The sequence below is a fragment of the Phaseolus vulgaris genome, chromosome 8 (genome assembly GCF_051622355.1).
Source record: "Phaseolus vulgaris cultivar YP4 chromosome 8, ASM5162235v1, whole genome shotgun sequence".
Lineage (NCBI taxonomy): Eukaryota > Viridiplantae > Streptophyta > Magnoliopsida > Fabales > Fabaceae > Phaseolus > Phaseolus vulgaris.
This window is the reverse complement of record NC_143505.1, coordinates 1701316-1726063: the sequence shown is the minus strand read 5'-3', so window position 1 is coordinate 1726063 and position 24748 is coordinate 1701316. Positions and strand designations below refer to the sequence as shown.

The 24748-nt window shown below is 33.5% G+C and overlaps 3 protein-coding genes across 12 annotated transcripts; 2 read left to right on the top strand and 1 right to left on the bottom strand.

Annotated features, from left to right (window-relative positions):
- Nucleotides 1–299: 299 nt before the first annotated feature.
- SFC (ARF GTPase-activating protein) lies at nucleotides 300–9771 on the top strand. Of its 8 annotated transcripts, none has more exons than XR_011083667.2 (19): nucleotides 300–778; nucleotides 2024–2100; nucleotides 3055–3155; nucleotides 3482–3552; nucleotides 3891–3953; nucleotides 4590–4634; nucleotides 4931–4996; nucleotides 5090–5137; nucleotides 5233–5328; nucleotides 5403–5444; nucleotides 5534–5749; nucleotides 5840–5971; nucleotides 6084–6308; nucleotides 6402–6488; nucleotides 6567–6905; nucleotides 7721–7846; nucleotides 7969–8062; nucleotides 8557–9011; nucleotides 9207–9771. XR_011083667.2 is itself a non-coding variant. In XM_068633322.2 (19 exons), exons 1-19 carry the CDS (start codon nucleotides 734–736, stop codon nucleotides 9319–9321), a joined length of 2463 nt encoding a protein of 820 aa, XP_068489423.2. In that variant the 5' UTR covers nucleotides 300–733; the 3' UTR covers nucleotides 9322–9771. The 8 variants fall into 8 exon arrangements, 2 of the variants coding, with proteins under 2 accessions (XP_068489423.2, XP_068489422.2); XR_016514582.1 differs by having other exon boundaries at nucleotides 6397–6488; XR_016514581.1 differs by having other exon boundaries at nucleotides 6397–6488; nucleotides 7721–7866.
- A 1544-nt stretch (nucleotides 9772–11315) lies between these two features.
- On the top strand, nucleotides 11316–14488 carry CRN (Protein kinase superfamily protein). 3 transcript variants are annotated; one of them, XR_016514584.1, is made up of 3 exons: nucleotides 11561–13233; nucleotides 13900–14286; nucleotides 14404–14488. XR_016514584.1 is itself a non-coding variant. In XM_068633323.2 (2 exons), exons 1-2 carry the CDS (start codon nucleotides 12326–12328, stop codon nucleotides 14207–14209), a joined length of 1221 nt encoding a protein of 406 aa, XP_068489424.1. In that variant the 5' UTR covers nucleotides 11316–12325; the 3' UTR covers nucleotides 14210–14488. The 3 variants fall into 3 exon arrangements, 1 of the variants encoding a protein (XP_068489424.1); XR_016514583.1 differs by having other exon boundaries at nucleotides 13897–14286; XM_068633323.2 differs by having other exon boundaries at nucleotides 11316–13233; nucleotides 13897–14488.
- Nucleotides 14489–16187: 1699 nt separating this feature from the next.
- LOC137826454 (serine carboxypeptidase-like 45) lies at nucleotides 16188–19796 on the bottom strand. Its single transcript, XM_068632422.2, has 10 exons — nucleotides 19320–19796; nucleotides 19104–19205; nucleotides 18873–18972; nucleotides 18179–18267; nucleotides 18006–18085; nucleotides 17533–17814; nucleotides 17286–17410; nucleotides 16932–17024; nucleotides 16683–16800; nucleotides 16188–16480 (listed from the first exon to the last, which is right to left on the bottom strand). The coding sequence occupies exons 1-10, from the start codon at nucleotides 19564–19566 to the stop codon at nucleotides 16331–16333; spliced, it is 1386 nt and encodes a 461-aa protein (XP_068488523.1). The 5' UTR covers nucleotides 19567–19796; the 3' UTR covers nucleotides 16188–16330.
- Between the last annotated feature and the right edge of the window lie 4952 nt (nucleotides 19797–24748).

Genomic DNA, 24748 nt, shown 5'->3' with positions numbered 1-24748 from the left:
TTTCTCTTTTGAAGTATTATCCTGAAAGTATTTTTTGTTTTAAAATTTAAAATTTTGTCATATTTTTTTTAAGAACATTTTAGAAAAAAAATTAAAGAATGAAACTCTGTGTATATGAAAATATTAGAAGAGTATCATAATGATTTTATTAGATAATTGAAGAAGAAAACTAAAATTTGAAAAGGGTGTGTGAGAGGAAGAAGGTGATGGTAATTATGAGGAGGGTATTATAATAATATGATTAAAAAAAGAGAAAATGAAAAGGGAAAGATAAAAAAGAAAAAGAAGGGGGCAAGAAAGGGAAAGGTGCATGAAAAGGAACTCAAAGGGTGTGACTTTAGGAGAAGTGAGTGTCTGTTACACATATGGGATTCCAGAATTTTTGTTGGCTTAGTGAAATATTTGTTAAACAATTCCCAATATACCTTTTACTTTCTCTTCCTTTCATTTCATTTCCCTTGTTTGCTCAGAACAGAAACAAGATGCCACCAACACACAACACAACACTCAACAACTCATAACACCCAACACACATCAAAATCAAATCATATGTTACCTCCAACTCCAAGGTTGTCTCTCAGCTAGGGTTTTCACAAAACCACCAATGGTCGTCTTCTTCCTCCACTCTTCCATTCCGAGATCGACCATTCATGCCGCCGTCATAATGCTAAACCATACTTATTCTTAGGCCTGTTCAACCACCAACAAGTGCGAATCCTTTGCTCCAATCAAAATGCAATTTGCCAAGCTCGACGACTCTCCCATGTTCCGCAAGCAGGTCATTTTCTAGAACCTTTTTTGTTTTTTTTTTCCTTTGATTTGTTACCAGTTAGGGTGTAATGTATAGTGGGTTTTGTTTGAGCTTGAGCTTGATCGGGTGGTTTTAAGGGTTTATGAAGTAAGTGTTCAGCTGATTTTGTGCATGTTTTGGTCTTGTCAAATGGAATGTGAATATTCTGAAGTATAAATGGTCGTGTGGAGCTTTGTCTGTGCTTGGAATCCCTGGGGTTCCTTTTCGATTCTTGGAAAAAATCCCTCAAAAGAGAACGAAGTGTTTTTGTTCCCTTAGTGGGATTCTCTGTTTTTTAGTGATGGTTTTGGGCCTGCTGTTTGCGTTTGTGGATTTACGGTATGTACTACTGCCACGCGTATTGAGGGAAGTTCCACAATCTGGAAGTGAATCTTTAATTTATGGTTCGTTGCCCTCTGAGGTTAGTCAAAGATGGAAGGATATTTTTCACTTGGCACACTTGATCAGGCATCAAGGGTGGGATTTGGTAGAGTTTAGGTGAGCTGTGAAAGTGAGAGAGGCATCAGTGTCAAGCAACAGCTGTATCAAGAGAGTCCTCCTGCTTTTCCCCCTTTGTTGCTCCATCAGTAATTGGTGTAAGAAGAGTTGGTCCCTAAAGGGGGAAAATGTTCTTCCAAGATAGCTTCCCCATCTTCTACTGGTATGGCAGGCACATGCAAATTCATATGATTTTACTCAGTGAAAAAAATCACTCCCTTGCTACCTGCAAACCAAACTGATCCTTATATTAATACTTTTATAGAGTGTTTAGGCATTACTCTTTTTGGCTACTTCACCAACTTAACCATTAAATTCTTGTTATATGTTAAATCATAGTGATATTCTTTTAATAAGCAATCTGTTCTTCTCTTTATTGGTTGTAAATCTTGTAATAATATGTTCTGCTCTAATAAACCATTCGAGAGCATCTTCTGAATATTCTGAAATACAGTGTGTTTCTTGTTGGTTGAACGATATGATAATAATTGGAAAGATTTGTAAAATTTGAAATTTAGTGGTTATTGTTAAATGGGGGTTGGAGCTATTGTCCACTATTTTGGCATAGTATGTGTGATAATTTGTTGTTGTGCTGTATCACATCCGACAAATATGCTGGTGTTGTCATTTATTTCCCTTTGTTTCATAAGTTTCATGTAGTACAGATTAATAGGTTCTCTCTTAACTGACTTGATGTTCCTAAGATTGCTTCTCCTTGAATTCTTTGATGAACAGATACAATGCATGGAGGAAAGTGCTGAATCTTTAAGAGAGAGAAGTTTAAAATTTTACAAAGGATGTAGAAAATACACGTATGTATTTCTCTGTATTGATAAATAACCGTGAACCTTAGAACATACTCAATTGCTCACTTAATATCTCTTATGTTTGTTGAAGCATCTATGCCGTACAAATTACAGTTTATTTATGTTTTGTTTATGCCTTTATATTTTTAGCTTAATGTCTTTTTCTTTTAATTTCTTTTAGTTTAGCCTCTCGTGTATTAGTTTCTTGGTCAGTTTTTATGGTTTCTTCATGACTAGATGAAATCAGCATCAAATATTTTCTTTTGGATAGAAATTTTAGATTTGATAACGAGAATGCAGAGGGGATAAAAGAAGAGGGTGGGATGGCCTAAACAAAGGCTCCGAATACCACAGTAGCATGAAAACAATTATATGTGACAGCATGTTTAAGGACAGAAGTATTTTTGTTTGTAGGAGAGTTCCCTTCCCTTTCAATCAAACAGCAGCATAAGCTGCATGGTACCATAATATTTTAGCTGTCTTATTTGTGGTAAACCTTTAATATCAAATACAGGAACTTCTATATGAAAGTGGCTATTGGGCAGTGTAAAAGTAAGCGGCGTTTTTATTTCCAAGCTAGAGCCTATTGACATTCAACCTATCCTTCCAACAACATCCTGTATTTTTTATCTTCAAGAACATTTATTTTCATTATGATGGAGTAAATATGATAAAATCTTTTAATAAAAAAATATTATATATTTTTTTCATTAGGTAAAAAGAAGAAACTGTTAATAGTTTGTGTTACACTAGTATATCCTCTATGGAGGTTGTTCCTCACAGTAATTGTCCTACAATATCTGTCAATTCATCCAAAGGAAAAATTTAGTGTTTTTTTTTCCTTTTAAGTTGTTAGGAGTATCTCATAGCTTATCATTGCATATTCAATATTGATTTTGAAGTTGTTAGGTATGTCTTTTCTTTATAGACTTCGATTGCTTTTACTTTTGTACTTTCCAGTGAAGGACTCGGGGAGGCCTATGATGGAGACATTGCATTTGCCAGTGCCCTAGAAACTTTTGGTGGTGGACATAATGACCCAATCAGTGTGGCTTTTGGAGGTATGCCCCCGTTTACATCAATCTTATGATGGTTGATGAAAGGTTCTCTGTTCCTCCTGGCTGAATTTGTTTCCATTTTTTGCACCCCAGATGAGCTGTCAATCTTTAAAATGGATGACTTTTAATGCTTGATTATGTAAACATTTCATAATTTCAGTTCTTAGTGAAATAATTTGTTTTCAGTTTTTCTCTTTAGTTTAGTGGCTACTGACTGCTGGGGATTAGCTGACTTCATAATTTGATTTTTAAGTCTGTATTTTATCTTCAACTCTAAAAGTCTATTGCCGATGAAAGACTTTCTGATTGAGTTTCTACCTTCATTCCAGGCCCTGTTATGACCAAATTCACCATAGCCCTAAGGGAAATTGGGACATACAAGGAAGTTCTTCGATCACAGGTAATATTTTGTGTTGTAACTTGCAAGTGCTTTTTAATACTTCCCTACTTGTTACAGATCCTAATGATGCATTTTAAAAGAGAGAAAATGTAAAAAGGAGGATCTTTTACTTCAATGATTGTGTTACATTTTTTTATCTTAATGAATCCATTCCTTTCCAAAGAGAAAGAAAAAGGAAAAAAAACTTATCAATAATGCATACAACTTGGAAGTCGATTCCCATTATGACCTTTAACAGTCAGCTATTTGGGAGTTTCATCCTGGATATTTGTCCTTATCAATTCTTGGTGACACAGTATCTGCTATGCTGCTAACATAGATTGCTATCTTCCTGTCAGGTTGAGCATATGCTAAATGACAGGTTGCTTCAGTTTGTCAATATTGATTTGCAAGAGGTCAAGGTACTATTTTTTATAAAGAACAAATATTGTAAAAATTTCTGTTTAGCTTGTAAGTTAGATATGTACGAAACAGATGTGAGGACTGATAGACTTTTCTAGTAAGAGTGTGTAGACCTGTGAAGTAATTGGCACGTAATTGGTTTTCATTTCTTTGGTTAGTTACTTGGATGCTTAGGAACGCCAAATTGCAAGAATTAATTGTCTTATTTCCCCTAAAGCCATACCAGGGAGCTGCCAAAAGAAAAAAATTATTTCTCAAAATGAGCTGATCCATACATGCATGGATTGATGGTTTGAGAAGGAATTCTTTCGATGCCCTTGTGAAAAGAGTAGTTTGTCAAATATTTGGTTCTTTCAACCAAACTGCAGGATCCTATATAGGAGCTAAACTTATTTTCCTACTCAGTTTTTAATATTTCCATTTTAAATGAGCTAAACATTTAGGTTTCATTTTCCATGTTAAGATTTTGTTATTGTGAGTATGGGAAGTATTTTAAACTTTACAACTTATATGTGGTTTTTGTTTTGTTAATATTGATTCTAAATATCACCTAATAGTGAGGATAGTTGATGATTACTTTCTATGAGCAATTAATGCACTTAGATTCTGCACTAAGGGATCCTCTCTTAATGCAGGAAGCACGGAAACGCTTTGACAAGGCTAGCCTTATCTATGACCAGGTGCATTCTCAATCACAAGTTTTTTCTTATTTTTCCCATTTGGTATATTTCTCCTGAGTTGAAAAACATGGATGCTAAGTGGCCTATGATAATTATTCATTCAAGTAGAAAGAAATCAGTGGAGATGTAATGAATTTAACAAATTGAATAGACTATTAAGATGAACCAAAAGCTCAGATCTGTTCTTAAAAAGCAGAAGTGAAAAAACTTCCTGGCAACATGTATCGAGCAAGCAGCATTAGAAGCTGCAAACTCAAGGTTCTGTTTAACGATTGCCAAATTCTCTGTTCTTGCAGACTCGGGAGAGGTTTCTGTCACTAAGAAAAGGCACAAAAACTGATGTAGCTACTGCACTAGAAGAGGTAGGCCTTTGTGCGTCTTACATGTAGGTTCAGCTTAGATTCATTCTGATATATGTGATTCTTTTAACCTTTAAACGTTTGGAGATGTTTCAGGAGCTTCATAGTGCAAGATCTACATTTGAGCAAGCTCGGTTTAATCTGGTTAGTAAATTTATTTGATCAGAAGTACTTAAGTGATTACTGTTGCCATGCCATGACATGTTTTCACAAATAAATTGTAAGAGTCTTTTGTCCAGGTTACTGCCTTGTCAACTGTTGAAGCAAAGAAGAGATTTGAATTTTTGGAAGCAGTCAGTGGGACCATGGATGCTCATCTTCGTTACTTCAAACAGGTAGACATATTGGTTAAATAATTCTTTTTCTACATTATGTTTCAGCATGCTCAACTTCAATTTTTCACTTGTAGGGGTACGAGTTGTTGCACCAAATGGAGCCATATATTAACCAGGTTTAGAATCAGTTGTCTTTATACTCTTGCTTTTTGGTCTCAGGGAGTACATGTCATTGTAAAAACATTTATTGAGTGATACATTGTAGGTCTTGACTTATGCTCAGCAATCAAGAGAAAGGTCCAATTATGAGCAGGCAGCCCTGAATGAAAGAATGCAAGAGTACAAACGACAGATTGATCGGGAGAGTAGGTGGGCATCAAATGGTTCTAATGGGTCTCCTAATGGAGATGGTATACAAGCCATTGGTAGAAGTTCACATAAGATGATAGAGGCTGTTATGCAATCTGCTGCAAAGGGAAAGGTTGAATCTAAGCTTGGAAATTGTTGATTGAAGTTAACAATTACTTTCTCCCAGTGATTTACTTTTATTCTTGTCTTTTCATCATTTTAGGTTCAAACAATTCGACAAGGTTATCTCTCTAAGCGTTCCTCAAACTTAAGGGGTGACTGGAAAAGGAGATTTTTTGTTCTTGATAGTCGAGGAATGCTGTATTACTACCGTAAGCAGTGCAGCAAATCATCTGTAAGAAGTGTAATGCAAAAAATAAGTTTGCTTCTGAAGGATTTAATCAAAGTCAAAATTTCTTCTGTATAACAAATTTCACCTCATTTTTGTGGTTATTTTTTATGTATAGGGGTCAAGTAGTCAACATTCTGGCCAGAGGAATAGTTCTGAGCTTGGTTCTGGACTTTTAAGTCGATGGCTGTCTTCTCATCACCATGGTGGAGTACATGATGAAAAATCTGTTGCTCATCACACTGTGAACCTGCTTACATCAACAATCAAAGTAGATGCTGACCAATCAGATTTGAGGTTTTGCTTCCGGATCATTTCACCCACAAAGAACTACACTTTGCAGGTTATTTGATGTGATTTACATTTTTTTTAATTCATACAAGGATGGTGATTAAGGCTTTATAGTTTCATTCCTTAATTATGCTTGTCAGTGCAGGCAGAGAGTGCACTGGACCAAATGGATTGGATTGAAAAAATCACTGGTGTTATTGCCTCATTACTGAGTTCTCAGATTCCTGAAAGGGTAACCTCTAAGAACTTTTGGTGATCATGTACAGATAAAATATAAGTCAATTTGATTCATGTTTAAAATTGTTATCAGATGTTGCCTGCAAGCCCAATGGGAAGTGGTCATCATAGGTCTACCAGTGAGAGTAGTTCTTTTGAAAGTTCAGATTTTGATCACTCTGCTATTGAAGAATGTGCAGCAGACAGAAGTCTTGCTTCTGCACATCTGGAGCGCCCCTCAAGAAGTTTGCAACAGCAGCGATCCTGCACTAAAAGTGAGAAGCCAATTGATGTGCTACGAAGAGTTTGCGGGAATGATAAATGTGCTGATTGTGGTGCTCCTGAACCTGATTGGGCATCACTAAATCTTGGTGTTCTTGTTTGCATTGAGTGTTCTGGTGTGCACCGTAACCTCGGCGTGCACATATCAAAGGTAGACCGTACAAGTTCACCCTTTTGGTCCTTGTTTAGGTTTTTTCTGCAAACCATTATTTTACTTTCCAATATAATTTGTAAGGATGCTTGACAATGAGCATGGTGTAACTAAAGAAAAAGGAAGTGATATAAATTGTGTAATTTAGAACAGTTGGTTGTCTCTATGAAATAACTATTGTTGAAGAGCCTTTGTTGGCCAGTTGATAATTCCCAGCAATCCAATATCAGCAAACAGAACTCGTTGTTGGATATACAGAGGAAGGGAGAGTTTCAGTATTTTTTCTCAGTAAAACAATATATTTTACTTGTATCTTGTTCTTTTTTTACTCTCCTGTTCTTTATGTGTCTTCTCTTCTGATAAATTCTTTCATAAAAGAAAAGTCTTTGAAATTTAACTTTTAAAATATACTGCACATGATACACATGATAAAAGACAACCCACCTTGTGAGTGCTTTTTTCTTATAGTTGGTTAGAGGTTAATATTATAATGAGGATTGCTATTGAGACCAATTTCTAGAAGTTTGGGTGCTCCTTATAATAACAGATAATTTTTTTATTGCATTAACTTTATATACATTGGAGAAGATAAGCATCTCTCGGAAAAACTATGAACATTTGAACTTAATAAATGTGGGGAACTCTTTATTGCATATGTAGGAATATTGGCTTTCCTGGACTGGTAAATATTCTTGTATACTTGTAATTTTAGGACAAAAATCTACTATGGTTTAGATATTTAGGTTTTAGCTGGTATTTTCTCTTTGTGATGAGGCTTTAGATTGATCATCGAGCTCCATTTTATCTTGTTACAGGTCAGATCTCTTACTTTGGATGTTAAAGTGTGGGAACCTTCTGTCATAAGTTTATTTCAGTCTCTTGGGAATACTTTTGCCAACTCAGTCTGGGAGGAATTATTACAATCAAGAAGTGCCATTCAGGTTGATCTTGTCCCTACAGGGTAAATAATCCCCATTATTATATCCTTGCATTAAAACCATTATTATTACTACTATTATTGTTTGATCAAGTATTGCTGATATTCTCTTCTATTATTGTGAAGCTTAAGCAAGTCTGATAAACCGCTGATGTTCTTCTTCCCCAAACCTTGTCAATCTGATTCTCTATCAGTGAAGGAAAAGTTCATCCATGCAAAGGTATGACTTGAAAAAAAGAGGAGTAAGGTCAATATTTGTGATAATAATCTCAATGTATCATGTGATGTTGTTCCCTCATTGCCAGTGATGTTATGCATGGGAGTCTATAGAAAACAAATGTTATTAAAAATAGATGTTCCCATTAAACATGAGTTTGTTCTGGTGTTCATACCATTTCTTGTGGATTTAACAAAATGATGTAACTGAATATCGATGTTTCTTGTCAGAGGACTCGCATGAGTACTTTCATTTTTTATTAATAATTTGTTAATTGATAGTAGTTTTTAAAAAAAAATTAATTAGCTTTTAAAATGATTGGAAAGGGCAAGGGGGTGGTGCCCTGATGTTGATATGGGATTTGCTGAATACTTGTTTGCATTTTGGACTGTAAGCCAAACCGTTTATGTATTTATTTTTATAATATTTTTCCTTTTATGCTTACTTTCTGATTGTGGTATTTCTGACTCCCTGAACCATTTCTGTTTTCATGGCAGTATGCAGAGAAGCTTTTCGTTCGCAAGCCCAAGGACAACCGTCTCTCGGTGGCACAACAAATCTGGGAGGCTGTTCATGCTAATGACAAAAAAGCTGTATATCGATACATTGTTAATTCTGACGTTGATGTTAATGTTGCTTATGAGCAAATGTGCAACAGCTCCCTAACCCTTGCCAAAGTAATGCTATTACAAGAGCAGCCTAGCCATGATCACAGCTCTACTTTGGCAGGGAACACATTGGACTGGTCCTCTAGTAAAGAAGGCCAGGTCATGGACAATCTAGATGGGTGCACCCTACTTCACCTTGCATGTGAAACTGCGGATATTGGCATGGTGGAGCTCCTCCTACAGTATGGTGCAAATGTTAATGCCTCTGATTCAAGAGGTCAAACGCCACTACATCGCTGTATTCTCAAAGGCAGATCTGCATTTGCAAGATTAATGCTTTCTAGGTGAGTCTGATGCGACAACATATATGATTATTTATCTGGTTCTTTCAATAATTTATCTAGTGAGATTTAATGCTTTTAATCAAGCAGTCCAGTTAATAGTAAGCTATTTGCTAATTCACTTAGAGTTTCATTTCATACTTATTTTCATTATAGTTTTGGCTGATTGGATGATATTGAAATCTTTAAAAAATGCAGAGGAGCAGATCCTCGAGCTGTGGATGAGCAGGGAAGAACCCCAATTGAACTTGCTGCAGAGTCAAATGCTGGTGAAAGAGAAGTCCATGCTCCATCAAATGACTCTAATGGATGAGAGTGATAGGCAAATATCTCGGAGTTTATTACATATATAAAATATGGAAGATTGGATTATGTAAATTTGTATTTCATAAATTGAAAAGCTGGGTTTTTTAAAGTAAAAAGTCCCTAGTGTGAAAGATTAAGGGAGAGAGGTAGGTTGAAATGCCTGCCCCTTAGTCATCTTGTGCAAAAATAGTGCTAAGATCTGTAATGTAAAATGGCCACATTGGTCTAAGTTGAAGAGTTATGCTGCACTTGTAGTGCTCAGCCATCACTTTGTAATATGATGTTTGTGTAATTTTATTTACTTTTGAGGTGAAGCTGCTATGCACACTAGGCTAGGGATTTGTGTATGTTGTGTACATTGGTTTTTGTGAAGGTGTTGTGGCTGTAATTCACATTTTTGTATTTTTGGGATTACTTGGTGGAACATGCACCCATGATCATGTCCCTTGTTCTCTAATATTCGGATGTATTTATTTAGTTTATATATATATATAGCAAAAAGATAAAGAAAACTATCAATCACCTGATTTTAGGGTGACCACCCTACCCTAAAAAAAAACTAAAATCATTGTAATTTAATAAAGTTTCAGTCTTGAAAAGACAGAGTGGGACACCATGTTTGAATGCATGGGAAGTTTTTGGTCAATTGAATCAAAAGGTGAAGTGGTCCATTTCACCCTGTTTTCAATATTGGAGAATTTTGTATACACTGTGTTTTCTGTACTTAACAGTGAAGAATTACCGTTCTTGAACAAATACATCATTTGAAAGAAGTTGGATATTTTTTTTTGGACAAAACAACCCTGAATCTAGTAGGTTAGGGCAACCCTCATGTTGTGTTTTAATACATCTCTGAGCTAAAGTCTCAGACTTTTGTCACGGGTGACCTTAACATAATTATTGATATTAGTGACAGTCTAACAAACACCTGAAGTGGACCCTCCTTAACTGGGTTATGACTTATGACCAGACCACATTTTAGAGGAAAACTAAGTTGTAATCTCTCAAATATACAAAAGTGATGTTAACTTGGTCTTTATTGTTAAACAAATTGTCTTTGAAAATTATCACCACCAATTTGGTTTTTTAGTTATATAGCTTAATGCTAATTTGATTCACTGAAATTTTCACATCACATTTCATATTAAAAGAAGTCATACAATATAATATATTAATATTGCAGCATGGACAAAAGATGATTTTGATGTCATTTTTTAAAATATTAAGAATTGTTTATAGAAAAAAAAATAAAGGGATAAATAAATTATTTTTTCTTAAATTAAAATAAGAAATTTCTTTTAATTTGGTTTTAACTGGAGGAAAAAGTTTGATTCATTTTACCTCCATTTTTTTTCTACAAGTACTTTTTATTTATTTTGTCTGAACTGAAAAATCAAACATTGTGGAGAATACTTTGAAAGGGACAATGACTATTTGTTTAGCTTGTGTTTTAAGCTGCACATTTTGGTACGCAAGTTTCATTAACTATTAATTAAATTAATTTAAAAAGGTGAAGGTCATTTTCAAATAATTCTATTCCCTAGCACCACCCTTTTTTATGTATGAATGTATGAATAATGGTTCAAAGCACACAATGCCTTGTATAAATAGTTTATTAACAGTCAAATTTTTCACATTCAATGAGCCACTCTAATTTTATGAAAATAATAGTTCCATCTAATTTCTGAATTTTGCAGTCTAAACTGTTTATAAAACCTAATTTTTCAATGTGAAATATTTATATTATTATCTCAGTTATATATTTTATAATAAAATGTATATCATTAAAATCCAAGAGTATTTTCTTAACTTTAATTCCTGTTCCAGAAGAAAACTTTGAAGTAAAAATGAGGTTAAAGTAATTCCTAATAATAACAGAGAAAAGAAAGAAAAGATAAGATATAAAGAAGGAAAAGCAAAAGTGTATATAATATATATATAGTAATTGAAACTAAGTAATTAAAGGCAATTATTTGATCGAAAAAAGAGATAACTTTACTAATGACACACCAAACATAACACATAGCTAGAGTTGTTAACCACTCACTCATAGCATATCACAAATTCCCATGCACCTTATTTCAACGGCCCATATTCATTCTGATGAGATCGGACGGTCCAGGATAACTGTACATTGCCCCTCTCACGGATTTCAATGTTTCGCTTTCGGACCAAACTGGGGCCCACATGGTACTGTGTCCTCAGTGCTGGCTCCTCACAAAGGCGGGAACCAGTTTTTTTGTCGCAGAGGTATGGCTCTTTGTTGTCTTCAGAAAGAGAGAGAGAGAGAATAGAGAGAGAAACAAGAGACAATCACTGAAGCACTCTACATGCTGTGTGCGTGACTGTGTCACAGTGTGTATTTGTATGTTTAAACACCTAAATACAATGACATTGCTGTTTCTGAGGAGCATTTGGTTGTGTCTGTTCTAGTTGCGGTTATTGTTGTTGTTGTGGTTCAAGTTTGGTTACTATCACATGTTCATGCCCCTTCAATTTCTGTTCAACTTTTTGACTTTCTGTTTGGTTTCCAAGGAAAAAGATAGCAACTTGTTTCTGGGGCTAGTTTGCTTTTGGTTGGGTTTGTTAGTCCCTGCTGGCAGCTAGGAATAGTGGGGTTTTGGCTTATTTTTTGGTTTTTCTTTTGGAGGTTCAAATTCTTGTTCTGATTCTCGTGAAGGTAGAAAATTTATGAGTAGGAAAAGGATGGGATTCGGTGGTAAAATGTAAACTATTCGGTGACAGCATGTCTGCTTGCTTTTCTGTGATGGCTTTCTTGTGAAGATTTTGGGTTGAAAAGGTTGAGGAAGATGCTTATGCTTATGCTTATTCTTGTGCGCGTGCTTGAACTTTATTTAACCCATTTTAGCATCAAGTATAAAAAGTTGTTCTTGGTTTTGTTTCCAAGTGTTGAGGAGATGGGGGGTTTGGGCATGTGAGTGATTCATGCCTCATTTTGGAGCTTCCGAGATTGGTTTCTGGTTGTGGCTTTGTTTGTTTGTTGTGCTTTGATGTTTAGGAAAAGGCACATCGCTTCTTCTCTTGCTAGGGAATTGTTGGCACTCCAGCCACTTCTTATTCTGTTCCTGTTCAGTTTGCACCACCACACTGTGCAATGTCAAGGAAGGTTGAGTAAACATGTTTCTTCAGAGCCTCCCTCACCTTCTAGGACATCACCACCGTCATCATCAGGATACAGGGATGACCCCAAGAAGATAATTTTGAGCATGGTGTTAGGAGCAGTAACTGGTCTAGTTTGTTCTGTTCTCTTTGCACTTGTGGTACGTTGTGTGGTGCAGTACCTTAACCGCACACCAATCCTCAAGGGCCCTGTTATATTCTCCCCCAAAATTGCCCCCAAGACACTCCAATTAGCTTTGGCCAAGGAAAACCACTTGCTTGGCTCGAGTCCTAATGGGAAATACTACAAAACTGTGCTTGACAATGGACTCACTATTGCAGTGAAAAGGCTAACACCCTTTGAGAGCAACTCTCCAGAGGCTAGGAAAAATTCAGTGAAGAGGCAGATACAAACTGAGCTAGAGCTTCTTGCAAGCTTAAGACACAGAAACTTGATGAGTTTGAGGGCCTATGTTCGTGAGCCTGATGGTTTCTCATTGGTTTATGATTATGTGTCCACTGGGAGTCTTGCTGATGTGATGAATAAAGTGTGGGAGAATGAGTTGCCCTTTGGTTGGGAAGTTAGGCTCAGGATTGCTGTTGGTGTGGTGAAGGGTCTTCAGTATCTTCACTTCACTTGTGCGCCTCAGATTCTGCACTACAGCTTGAAGCCAACAAATGTGATGTTGGATGCTGATTTTGAACCCAGATTAGCAGACTATGGCTTGGCCAAACTTCTACCCAACTTGGATAGAGGAACCTCTCTCTACACACCTCCTGAATGTTTCCACAATTGCAGGTAAGACAAATCAATCGGTTTGAATCATGCTCACTCACTGCTGTTTTGAACTTAGTCTGTTTCTTTTCTTCTTTTCTTACGTCAAAAAGGTAACTAGGTGGTTGATATTTGCCATTTTGTTTGTTTTGTTTGACTCCATGCCTCCTTGCAGTTTTTCCCTTTGGAGAATCAAAGACTATTGTTCTGAAACTCAGTCATTCTTCTCTAATTTATTTTCATGGTGTCATTTACGGATTGAAAATGGTATTATTTAATAAAAACTATGTAAAACTATTGTTTTTGCAGCTACCTGTTACTTCCTAATATGAAGTTTTAGACCTCAGGCACTATGCCTGGTCCAAACAAACATATAGTTCACATACTGCAAACTACTGAAACATAGATTGGTGAGAGTAGGAACCCAACTAAAAATTATAACTATTATAATATCACTTGAAGAGGTTTTGTGCCACTTTTAACTTGTAGTTCTTTTCATTGGTAAATATGCCCCTGAATGCATCAACATCAATAATAATAAGTAATAACACTAACAGAAGTTACTTGCTTGATGCATTGCTTCTATGGGCATGAAATTTCCCATTAAGAGTGTATGAACTTCATTCCATTCCTGCTTGTTAAACTTCATGGTATTCAGATCGAATGATGTTCTTTTTGCAATTTCAGCAGGTACACAGACAAAAGTGACATCTTCAGTTTTGGCATGATACTAGGTGTTTTGTTAACGGGTAAGGACCCTACAGATCCATTCTTTGGAGAAGCAGCCAGTGGGGGAAGTTTGGGATGTTGGCTGAGACACTTGCAGCAAGCAGGTGAGGCAAGGGATGCCCTAGATAAGAGCATGTTAGGGGAAGAAGGAGAGGAAGATGAGATGCTAATGGCTGTTAGGATTGCTGCTGCATGCCTCTCTGATATGCCTGCAGATAGGCCTTCTAGTGATGAGCTTGTTCACATGCTAACTCAACTGCACAGTTTTTGAACCAAACCTTCATTCTTGGGTTTCTACAGATTTTTTTCTTGTTCTCTTATCCCCATTTCTGTAATAAGATGATAGGGGTATGTGGCTGGCCATCATTCTGGTGTAATTGATTGTTTTGCTTGATCTTGGTTTTCATGGTGTGGTTTTCTAATCATCTACTTTCTCTTTCTATATTCTTTTGGCTGATTTTGCAGGTTGTAGCTGGTTTAGGCCACAATAGTATATTATTATGTTTGTAAATGACTAGTCATGTTAACAACAATTTTCTTTTCATCTCCACTGCTACTCTAGTATCCTAGACCAACATGCCATCAACATTCAAAATATCTAGTTTCTTTTCCTGGTTTGCATATATAAAAATTAAAGCTTTTGATGCAAAATGCAGAACAGATGTTTCAAATTGATTGCTAATATGTTAATAATAATCTTGTATTAGATTACAACTGGAGAAAGAAATAAGTTTTGCTGGGATAGATTATAACTGGAGAAAGAAATAATTTTTTGCTGTGAGATTGATTATAACTGCAAAAAGAAATTATTTTTTGCTTGAGATAGATTATAACTCGAGTTGAGATGGAGTAATTATGAAATTGTATTAGTGAAGTTAATGGAAGGAAGAAGATTCATTAGCAAATTAATGGAAAGTAAAAAGGAAAGAGTTTCAAATGACAATCTGAGAGAAAAAAACTATTAAAATTTATTTACATATGGGCTAATTTTGTGCAAATAATTTTGTATTACTTTTTTAAAATTTATTTTTTAACTTACACTCAAGTTAAATTTAGTTTAAAAAAAAAATGTCCTTTAGAAGTTATTTGTATGAAATTTTGGTGGTGAATGATGTGTCACACAAATTTGCTCCCTAACCTAAATTCCAAATAGATACTCCAGGAGTGTGTATTAACAGTACAACAATTGAATAGGTAGAATGAATTTTCATACTTTTTTGAAAAGCTGTTAGAAACTTAGATCTAACATGAATTCAAACAAAAGCTGGCACCAAAGGGGAAATATTAAAATAGAAAACTAAAATATGTGTGAAAATTTATGTGAAATGTTTTAACATTCCTAAATCTTTTATATATATATATATATATATATATATTTAACTATTAAATTTCGTAACATTTTTTTTCATATTTTTTTAGTTCATATCTTATTTAAGGTGAGTTTAACATTAAAAAGAGAAGTTAGTAATTAATATAATTAGGTAAAGAAAATATTTAAATTAACATAATTAAATTTTTAAGTACATTATTTAATTAATCAATATATTTTTTATTTAATATAAATAAAATAATTATATATATTAAGATTATTTTTAAGCAATAATTTAATTTTAACATTGTATTTTTATTAAAAATGATTATAATTTACATAGAGGCTTATAACTTTTTTCTATATATTAATTTTTGATACTATTAGATTGAATGATTGTAAAATCATGTACTTTTGTAATATATATTTTATCTATAAACACAAAAGTAATAAAACATTTCTCTTCTTTTTTGTACACAATTTAAAACTCAAAATAGTTTTATTCATAATATATTAATATATTTTATCACTAACTATTCTTTACATCTAAAGGATAAATTTATAAAAAAAAGTGAGTGTAAGAAATTTGAATTATTTTTCTTGGAAGGAAATATAAGGAATGCTTTGTGTATAAATGTGTAGTAGGAGCTAGGCCAATGAGATAGAGATAACATGTTATTTTCTTATGGAAACTAATGAGTAATGTCAAACCATGTTTCAAAATGAATCTCCAAAAATAACACAAGTTGAAACAAATCACCAAATGCCCTTCTAAAGTGGTGCACTCAAAGTTAGGTATTATAGGTCAATTCATTGTCTTTTTCATCATTCATAGGTCAATTAATCTTCAGTTGCAAGTGAATATTTGTTTTTAAGGAATATAAAGTAAACATAATCTTCAGTTTACATAATGCAGCTTATAAACAAGAAGACACAGTGATGCAGAAAACAAAAACAAATTCCCTTCTTACTTGAACACTTTACAAAATTTTCTACACTCCAAATTGACACCCTTGATCAACAGTGAAACCAAACAAACTACAATACAACAATCTCATTTTACAAAAACCCCAACACATTTTATCAAAACTCTTGTGGCATTGGTCTTCCTTCTAAGAAGGACTTAAAGAGAACAAGTGCCCTCTCAGGCTGTGAAAATGGAGCCTCATGAGATGCTCCCCTGATGGTGGCAAATGAAAGGATGTCACCATAAACTTGAGTCCACCCACCCACCTGAAAATATTTCATAGGCACAACAAAAATTCAACTACAAATTGTATGAACAAGCAAGTTGAATTTAATTTCTATATATAGTTTGTGAAAAGATTGCATGTCCATCAATTAGAAGTTATGATGTGCTTAACTTTAGTTAATTACTATAATTAATGATGGATTGAATTGAAATCCCAGCAAAACTCAGTGGAATAAGGTTCACCTGCTGCTTCTCAAACCACACCCTGTATGGCACAGTGGTCTTCAATCCTAGTTTTTTGGCCAATTTATGTACTAATGTTCTACTTCCAGTTAGAGGGATTACTGAATCTTGATCACCACTGCATAACAAGAGTTATCAATTCACTCTCAAAGCCAATCATACACACTCTAATTAATGATTAAGGTCATGCTAAATTCCAATTTGATCTAGAACAGAATTCACTTCATAAGCAAGCACACAAACATGTACCTGTAAACCAGTACTGGTATTCCCTCCTGTACTAGCTTCCCCACAACAGTGATTGTTGGTATCTCCAAATCACGCAGCTCATAATCCAGGACACTGATAAGCATATAACATAAGATTCATATTACACCAACAAGAGACAAAGCTGCTGGGAAAGAAAGGTAGAGATGAATTTTTGAAGACAAAATATAAAGGAAAATTTCTGTCCAATACTCTAGAAAGTAACACTCGAAAACATGTTCATGAAGAGAGGCAAGGCAGAACACTAATGTTTAACTAGATTGGTTTGTGAACATGTTATCCTATCCAGGGTTCTAAAAAAAACACTATAAATAATGAAGGCAAGAGAGGGATTACTTGCTGCAAGCAGACCATCGTTGAACTCCAACAAGACGTGCATGCAAAGCTGATTGCACATCTTTCCTGTTCAGATAATTGACTGTTTCATCTTCCACACATACATCTATAGTTTCAGTGACTTGCTGTTCGACAACAAAAACAAGACCATATTTTCATGTCCTCAGTACTTTGATTCAAGTTGGATAGAAAATCAAGTCAAGTTTGTTGGTGACAAATGGAACTAAAGATTATGAGATAAAATCACCTGGGGATTGAGGACTTTGGTTTGTGAAAACACTGAAGATAAACAAACATCAAGGGTCACATCATACTTGTCCACAAATCTACTTGTTTCTGTACTAACTTGGCTCATCACACTTGAACAGACAGGAGAAACAGCACCATTGTAGTATTCCCTCACATATCTTGAATAGTTACAAACAGAAGTGAACACTTTGTAAGTTGTATCTGAAATTAACCCATGTGACCAGAAGAACTCAGCTCTGGAATTGAAATCTGTTGCAAATTCTAGAACTGGATTACCAAGCTGCAGTAAAAGAAACAAGCTTCAGATGCCTAAACAGCTTAGTCAAAATGAAAAACTGATAAATCTTTAGCTGAACTTTATTGTTTTCTAGTTTTCACAAAATATTTACAGATACCAGAAGAATAAAATAAAGCTGACAAGTGGCAGGCATAAGAAAAGAAGAATAATTGGAAGTTTGTGCCATAACTCACAGCAATGCCTTTTAGATTGAACAACTTCTCCTTTTTGTTGAATTGGAGCATAAGCTCAGCCAGTTGAGGAACATAATGGCCTAATGATAAATTGAAAAATGTATAAATACATGCATAGTTTAGCTAATGCTTGCTTCAGAATACACGAAAGACATAACAGATAGAAGGGTTACCAGCATAGCTTTCTCCTACTATGAATAAACTTCTGTTTCTGTATTCTGGGAACTTTATAAACCAGTTTTTCAAGAACACCAAGTTATCCCTGGCTATAATAAAGAGAAAGGCAACCAGTGTCAGAAAATCAAGGCAATCCTTAAAGGAGCATATCTGTCAATTTTGAAAAGAAAAACAACACTATATCTAGTCAGTGGACAAGGCATAACTGTAAAGTAAAATAGCAGCTTGTGAAATAACAATATGTTAATAAGCAAACTTTGGGAAAAAGAGACAGAATTTTGTGAAAGGTAAAGATAACAAACAAGAAAAGCAAAAGGGAGATAGTGAGAACTAAGAAGGGGAAAATGAAGACAAATAAAGTTGACTCGGTTCTTCCTTGAGTAAATCCTTTCTTTAGCCTGTGAAAATGCTACATCTAATGGTTCTTTACCAATTACCATTCAAACAATAACATTGAAAATTATTTTGCAGGGGACAAGAAAAAAATTGATGTTAAATAGTGTTGGGAAAATCAGAACTAATTCTCTGTCTTTAATGTCTGTCTTTAATGTAGATAAAAAAATAAAATAATGGCATCGAAAATTTTTAATTCTCAATGTACATTTTGTATCTACATATACATAATAGACAGAGAGAATTATTTTTTATTTTCCCATCTTCTCCCATCAAATAGAAAGGTGTACATTTAACTTGCCTGTAATTTCGTCATTCACACCCTCATAAGAAGAAGTATCAGTTGAGTAAGAGAATCCAACTCCAATTGGAGTTTCCAAATACAGCATATTAGCTTCTGCAACTCAGGTGCACAATGTTAATTAACATGTCATAGTTATGCACTTAGGCTAAAAGTGAAAGTTCCCAATTAATAGAGAAAAACACAAATGTGTAGGAAAAAGTTGGTTCATGAAGATAGGTAGGTACCTCTGTTCCAGCTGAATTGATTCCTAACCAAGGCTTCACCTTTGGGCCTAAATGGTCCATTCTCTGAAAATGCACCAACTCCAAGAGAAGAACAACCAGGCCCTTCAAACCAACATGATGCAACAACAACACAAAGCATAAGTTTCCAAATTTCAAAAAAAAAAATCTTATCTGATTGAAAACTTCTATTCACAAGAAACAAGGAGTGAGGAGCACCTCCATTGAGCCACAGAACAAGGGGCTTGGAAGCTGCATCTTTTTCAGCTTCAGCAAAGTAGAAAAAGAGTGCTTGCTGGTTTCTGTCATCCACAGTTACATAACCTGAAAACTGCTGAAACTCAACTTGGGGTTGACCCGGCAAGTGAGTGATCCTAAGATGAGAGGCTGAAGGGTGCACAATGCCAAGCTGAAGGAGTTGGAGTGCCACACACATAGCAATGGAACTCCTAAGAAGAGAACACATGATTTGGCTTCTGCTTCCTCACTTTCACTCTCAGTTGCACAACACACAAAAAAGCTTAGCAGCTTGTTGTTGTTATTGTTGTAAGCGGTGCTGTATTGTATATAAAAGTGGGAACGTTTTTCTTTTTGAATATTTTTTATCATGTGAAGATTTGGGGTTGGAAATTGGCGAGGGAGTGAAAGTACAGTGAAGTGTGGAGTGAAATGCGATGTGGTCATTTGGATCACTGTGTAAATGCACGTGTGTGACAATTTGAGTTGTTTTATTATTGTTACTCACTGTTTATTTCCAGCTTTCACTTTTGCATTTTTTCAAACACGTTTCCTTCATCAATTTTTTTATGATGATTAAATGAAATGATGTTATGGATCTTCATCATTGACCTCCGCTACAATGTCTCTTCCTTGGAGTGGGTGGGGACTAGAGCCATGCATTTTCAAGAATTATTAAATGCGTTTTTTTTCTATTTATTTTTTAAATATTTGTATTTTTAAAGAATTTTATTAGAAAAATGGTATCTTGATAAAAAGCTCTAAATAAAATTTTAGATGGAAAGGTTTTTAATTTTGAAACAAGTTAATTCAATTAAATAAGTGAATTCAATATGAGTAATAAATTAAAATAAATAAAGCATCAATGTTTCTTAAATCTACAATGATTTATCAATTTATTATAGAACTTTATATACATTGATTAAAAAATGTTTTAATATCTTATTTATTAATGATGGGGTAACTTATAAAATTCTCACTCCTACATAGACAAACAAATTTACCACTATAAAATCTGTACTTCAAAATTAACCTGTACAAATTCAAAACCAAACCCAATACAACAACAATGAGTAAAAAGAACACCAGAAGCTTAAAACAACAAACAACCCAACATACAAGCCCTATGATCAATGCACCACTCAGAGTAAGTAAAACTAGTAGGGAAACCGTTTTAGAAGTTCCCAAGACCAAGCCTGTGCCAATCGATCACCCCTCCTTGGAAAATATGTTTATTCCTGTGTTTCCATAATTCACTAACTACAGCAATCCAAACACAATTCCAAACTATTTAGCAAATTAAAATGCAAGAAGTGAGTTGTTGGGACAACATGGTCAACCGACACAATCCCTATTTGCCCCCTTATTTGTATGAATTCATTATAAATTGTCTGTAATTTTTTTGTTGGGCGGTTTGGAGGGGCGGTGTGTTAGTTTTGGTGAGGTTGGGTAAGATTTTTTGCTTTGGTGATCTTTGTTTTGTTTGTGAGAAGTGTGAACCTGTTGGTCTATGTAATGTCAAGTTGGGTTAGTGCGTTGGTTTCTTTTAGTGATTTGACATCTTTTGTTAAGTGTTGGATTTTTTGCCTTTGTGGAGTGCAGTGATAAAGAAAATATATTTTAATTTCATAATTTTATAAGGGTTAAATCATCCTAAAGTGATTCTATTTATTAATTTTTTATTACGAATAAAAGAATGTATTTATAGTGACAAAGTTCAATCAACTAACTTTTAAGAAATTTATAAGTTGAAGTTTGTATTCCTTTATATTTATTATAATGGATGTTGGAGGTGTAATTTTATTTGAATTGTATTGCAAAATTAATTATTTTTATCAAAACTTATATTTGAAAGACTTATTTTTAAATAATTTATTATAAAATAAATAAATAAATAAAAGGCATCAGTGGGATCCACAAATACCTAGCGAATATTCAGTAGTGGTACCCACCAGAGCATGCTTAGTCCCATCATCAACTCATGAAAACTACAAATATATATTAGGATAATTAGTATGATATAGAAGTGAATAGAAGGAAGAGAAAGAGAAATGAAAGAAAAGGGTATGAATCTCCAACATGGAGGGAAAAGTGCGACACAGTACTTACTACATTAGATAGATTGAAATGAAATGAAAAGATATGAGAATGCTGCAAATTCATTTGACTCTGCACCACACGTGAAAGGTGATGATTGAAGGGTTTGAAGGAGAACACAAAGATGATCTGAATCTAAATGTGGTAGCTGCACAATCTCAGAGTTTGCTTTTGTTTCACCTGTCTATCACACAAACAGAAGTAACAACTGAGAATGAAGAGTCACATTCTTCCATACTTTTCATGGAATCTTTGCTTTTCTCTTCTTCTCACATTATCTATCACAAATCAACCGTGATTAGTAGTAAGTTTACTTTCATTTTTATATATGATTGGAAGGGAGTGTAATTCGGTGAAGAATGTTTCTTCTTTGAAAAATGAGTTTTCAGGTTGATATTTAATGAGAATGAGAAATTTACTTGTAAGATTGTAAAAGAATTTCTGACGATGATCAAATTAATAAAAACACAAAGATGATGATACATTTTTAACAAGAAACTAAAAGTAAGAATATAAAATACAGTTTAGTGTCTTTTTTCTGAGATAATCATCATCTATTTATAGATCTGGTTATAGATCTGGTTAGATAGGTATAGGTAGGAGTCTTCTACAAGTCGCATACAAGTCGCATTACTGGTCGAGATGTTTCCATTAAATAATTAAATAATTATCATGAGATATAAATGAATTTTATAATAATGATTTCTAATTGATTTAGCATCTGAATTATATATTTTAAATATAATATTAAATAAATAGGTAGTGTGTGAATATACTATACGTAAGATCTTTCATTACATCAAAACTAGTCCATAATCTTATTCTAAATAATCAACAGTATTAGAAAGATAAATATTATTCATTATTTTCCTTAAAACTTAATTATCTTCACATATAATGGATCCCTTTACTTGTTCTTCATTTTCTTCATATCTTTTTCTTGTTTTAGTAAACATTTTTAGAACAGCAAAGTTAAAAGAAAGAGTAGATTATGCTGTAAAATGAGTGAGAATATATTACTCTCTCTCTCCTTAGGTTACTTTGTTTGGAAAAGTTATGAACGAAGATTCTGTGGAATCTTCAAGGCAAAATCTAAATGATTATATATAGTAAACTGAATAACATAACAGGCAACGCACAGGAATAATCTTATTCTTTGGCAAGCCTTTAAAAAGAGAAAACAAAGTTTTCAAAGAGAAAGCAAAAAGAACAAGAAAAATGTTTCTTGAACACAGTGAAACAATAAAAGTAATTCGTTTGAACTTTAAGATGAAACGAAGGATAAAATTACTAAGAAGATTACTGGGTCTTATATGGTTAAGACATCATTAAAGACACTCATATATTTTTTATCCACGATAAAACAATATATAAAAAAAATTATTTCAGAAATCATCCAACTCATTTACATAAATAAAGATAATTTGGTAAAAATCATCATAACCTACCCTCAAAACGTGTATCAAACAAATACTTCAAAACTAAAATTGTCAAAAACCAAATATTAATACAATAAATTAAGTAAAACACCAGATTAATTAGATAAATCGTGTTATACATTGATTTATCTAAAATATTGACTTTTATTAAGAACACTAATTAAAAACTTTAAATAATTAAGCTCTAAAAACAATTAAGAAATGTTCCATGGTTGGGAAATGTGGCAAGAATGTGAAACCAAGAATAAAGCTCCTTTGTTATTGAAGTAGCATGTCACAGCTTCCAATATTCCATGTTCTCACCCATTTTAAGGTACACTAAAATGAAAGAAAAAGAGAGAAAATAATAATGTGAAATAAAAGAAGAGACAAGACAAAAGAGAAAAAAAGGACTGCAATGACAAGTGAAAAATAATTTACATAATCACAATCTATTACATGTGATTAAATGATATTATAAAATTTTCCACAATGTCACTAAATATATGTAAGACTATGATTTATTTTTAAATATATGTTATAAATGTAAATTAATTACAGTTGTAAGCAGAAAATATTTCGATCAAATGTCAAAATTCCTAATACAGAATATTGACTTAATTTTTCTTCTGTTGTGAAATTTTAATTGAGTCAAATTTAGGTCAAAAGAATATCTTATCAAAATTTGAAAATGAATTAGATCCTAAACATCTAGACCTACAAACACCCATAATGCAAATTTTTAATTGTAGAAAGTAAGTTAACTCTTCTTGCTTCGAATTTTCTTTTTAACTTCAATAAAGTAAAATACTTAACATGTTCAATAGGTAATAATATTTGTGTATACTATTAGGGTTCTACTAATAAAATAGTATTGTATCTAATTTATTATACCTTATTATATGCTTCCCAAGAAATAAGAAGTGAAGTTTTGTAAAAGGAGGAAACTTATGATAACAGAAAAAATAAAAGGAAGATTGGAAATTGCACCTTCTTTGTGTTGTCTTTGTGTGTGGGCATGGAAGTGATGATGCAGTTGAATATAATATATGGTGATCACATTGGTTGGTACTCATGATTACCACTTACCTTGTTGCTAAAAGCTTCTCAACACAATATTCTTCTCTCTGTGATCATCTCTTTCTTTCTTTTTAACCAACTACTGCTGCATCTACCATATTTTAAATCAAAATCCCATGTTTCCATGCCATCTCCTGCATTTTTACCCTTCAAACACTTCTTCAACCTCAATGCCTGCTTGCTCTTTTTACCTTTTCTCTTGTTGGCCCATTTAAACTTACTCTCTAGAACAACTTTCTAACCTAATTTTATAAAAAAAAATCACGTTCAAACTGTCAATTTATATGTATATTTATAGATAGTCTGATAAAGGTAAGAAACTCTTGTTAAAATAGATTTTAAATAATTTTTATACCATATTAAAAAGTGAACTTAAAGTCTAACTCAATCTTATAAAATGAGGTTTGCACTCATTTGTATACTATAAAATATCTTTATTTTAGTTGATGTATCAACTTGTATGTATATTTATGAGTGGTCCGATAATTGGTGGTCTGATGATCAGCAAACTCTCGCTAGAATAGACTCTAAATAACTCTTATACCATATTAAGAAGTGAACTTAAAGTCTAACTCAATTTTATAAAACTGACTTATAAAATAAAATTTACACTCACTTATATATTATGAAATATCTTTATTTTAATCGAGATATAATCTCAAACAAATTATCGGTGATATCATCGATCGATTAATGAAGTAGAGATACTTAAAAAAATTAAATTTCTTTCGAAAGAAAAAGATGGTTAAAACTTAGAAAACATCTATTTTACTTGTTCAATAAAAGAGTTTTGATAAAGTTAGATTAATAAGAAAG